This window comes from Melospiza melodia, chromosome 7 (genome assembly GCF_035770615.1).
Source record: "Melospiza melodia melodia isolate bMelMel2 chromosome 7, bMelMel2.pri, whole genome shotgun sequence".
NCBI classification, from domain to species: Eukaryota; Metazoa; Chordata; class Aves; order Passeriformes; family Passerellidae; genus Melospiza; species Melospiza melodia.
Genome location: NC_086200.1, coordinates 4,437,152 through 4,439,028, shown reverse-complemented (window position 1 = coordinate 4,439,028; position 1,877 = coordinate 4,437,152). Strand labels below are relative to the sequence as shown.

At 56.3% G+C, this 1,877-nt stretch overlaps 1 protein-coding gene across 1 annotated transcript; it reads left to right on the top strand.

Annotated features, from left to right (window-relative positions):
- Positions 1-242: 242 nt before the first annotated feature.
- On the top strand, positions 243-829 carry LOC134420865 (olfactory receptor 14J1-like; the record flags this gene model as incomplete). The annotated part of the gene is made up of 2 exons (XM_063161276.1): positions 243-704; positions 824-829. Coding segments are annotated over 2 exons (468 nt in total), but the record flags the coding sequence as incomplete, so codon positions are not given.
- Between the last annotated feature and the right edge of the window lie 1,048 nt (positions 830-1,877).

Here is a 1,877-nt window from a genome sequence, read left to right as displayed (position 1 = left end):
TAGCCTGCGGCCACCACCTGCACACGCCCATGTTCTTCTTCCTGCTCAACCTGGCCCTCACTGACCTGGGCTCCATCTGCACCACTGTCCCCAAAGCCATGCACAATTCCCTCTGGGACACCAGGAACATCTCCTACACTGGATGTGCAGCTCAGCTCTTTTTCTTTCTGTTCTTCATTGGAGCAGAGTATTTCCTCCTGACGATCATGTGCTATGACCGCTACGTGTCCATCTGCAAACCCCTGCACTACGGGACCCTCCTGGGCAGCAGAGCTTGTGCCCACATGGCAGCAGCTGCCTGGGCCACTGCCTTTCTCTATTCACTGATGCACACAGCCAATACTTTTTCCCTGCCCCTGTGCCATGGCAATGCCCTGGGCCAGTTCTTCTGTGAAATCCCACAGATCCTCAAACTTTCCTGCACACACTCAAACCTCAGAGAACTTTGGCTCATTGCTGCTACTGCCTGTTTAGCATTTGGCTGTTTTGTGTTCATTGTTTTCTCCTATGTGCAGATCTTTAGGGCGGTGCTGAAGATCCCCTCTGAGCAGGGACGGCACAAAGCCTTTTCCACCTGCCTCCCTCACCTGAGTGTGGTCTCCCTCTTTGTCAGCACTGCCATATTTGCCTACCTGAAGCCCCCCTCCATCTCCTCCCCATCCCTGGATCTGGCCCTGTCAGTTCTGTACTCAGTGGTGCCTCCAGCCCTGAACCCCCTCATCTACAGCCTGAGGAACCAGGAGCTCAAGGCTTCAGTAGGGAGACTGATGACTGAAGCATTTGAGAAACATTAAATTGCTTATCGGTTTCTGCAAATTGCTAGCAATAAAAGTCATATTGATACTTCTTGTTCGCTTCATTTTGGAGGTCCTGTTTCATTGTTTTGTTCTTTCATATTGTCTTCAAAGAAATGTCATTGTTTGTGCCATTTCTCATTTGTTTTTCACCTCCTTCACTTTAGCCACAGACTGTGGCAATGAGGGGCTGTGCTCTTGGTGGCTTTAAAGGAACTAAAGGATCTCCCAGCAGAGTTTTCTGCAGAGATGCCCTTTTGTTGCCTTCTCTGGAGCTAAAGCAGCAATGTCTGTGTGCAGAGCTGGGGCAGACCAGCGCTGGCACAGCAGCTGTGCCCAGCAGCAGCAGCACTTGGTGTTGCCAGTGCTGCTTCCGTGGCCCTGCCCCGCTGCCCTGGTGGCCCTGGTGTTGCTGTAGGGCCTGAGTGCTCTCGGGGCCTGGCACAGCCCTGGGGCTGGCAGTGCTGGGGCTGCAGCAGGGACAGGCCATGGGCACTGCTGGGGCAGCGCTGACGCCTCAGCCCAGGGCCTGGGGGCTCCAGGCTCCTTGCCCAGGCTCTCTCAAGAACACACCCAGGCCAGTGCTCAGCACAGAAACCCCCGTGAGCAGCCCCAGGCTGGCCGTGGGCAGGCTGGGGGCAAACAGCATGGCTGGGGTTCTGCAAGGGCCCTGGGGCAGATGGGAAGGAGCAGCAGAGCAGGGGCTGATCCATCCCCAGTGTGCTGCACAGCTCAGGGCAGCGTCTCAGAGCATCCTCATGGAACTGCCAACAATATCCCCCCTCTGCAGCCCTGGCCTCTCCCCCAGCTCACACAGGTGCCCCATCCTTGCAGGCACAGACATGGCAGCACTGGCTCAGGAGCCCCTGTTTGCATTGCACAGAGCAGGGGGAGCACCCCCATGCTGTAGCTGTGGGGACATGAACCTGAGGGAGCACAAATGCCATCAGCCCCTGGGGCCAGCAAAGGCTGGGGGACACCAGGGAAACCACTCAGCTTTGTCCTGGCCTCTGCAGTCAGCCAGAATGTTTGTTCCCATCAGCTGGGAGTTTCCTGTCCCACTGCAGACGCTGTTTCTCAGAG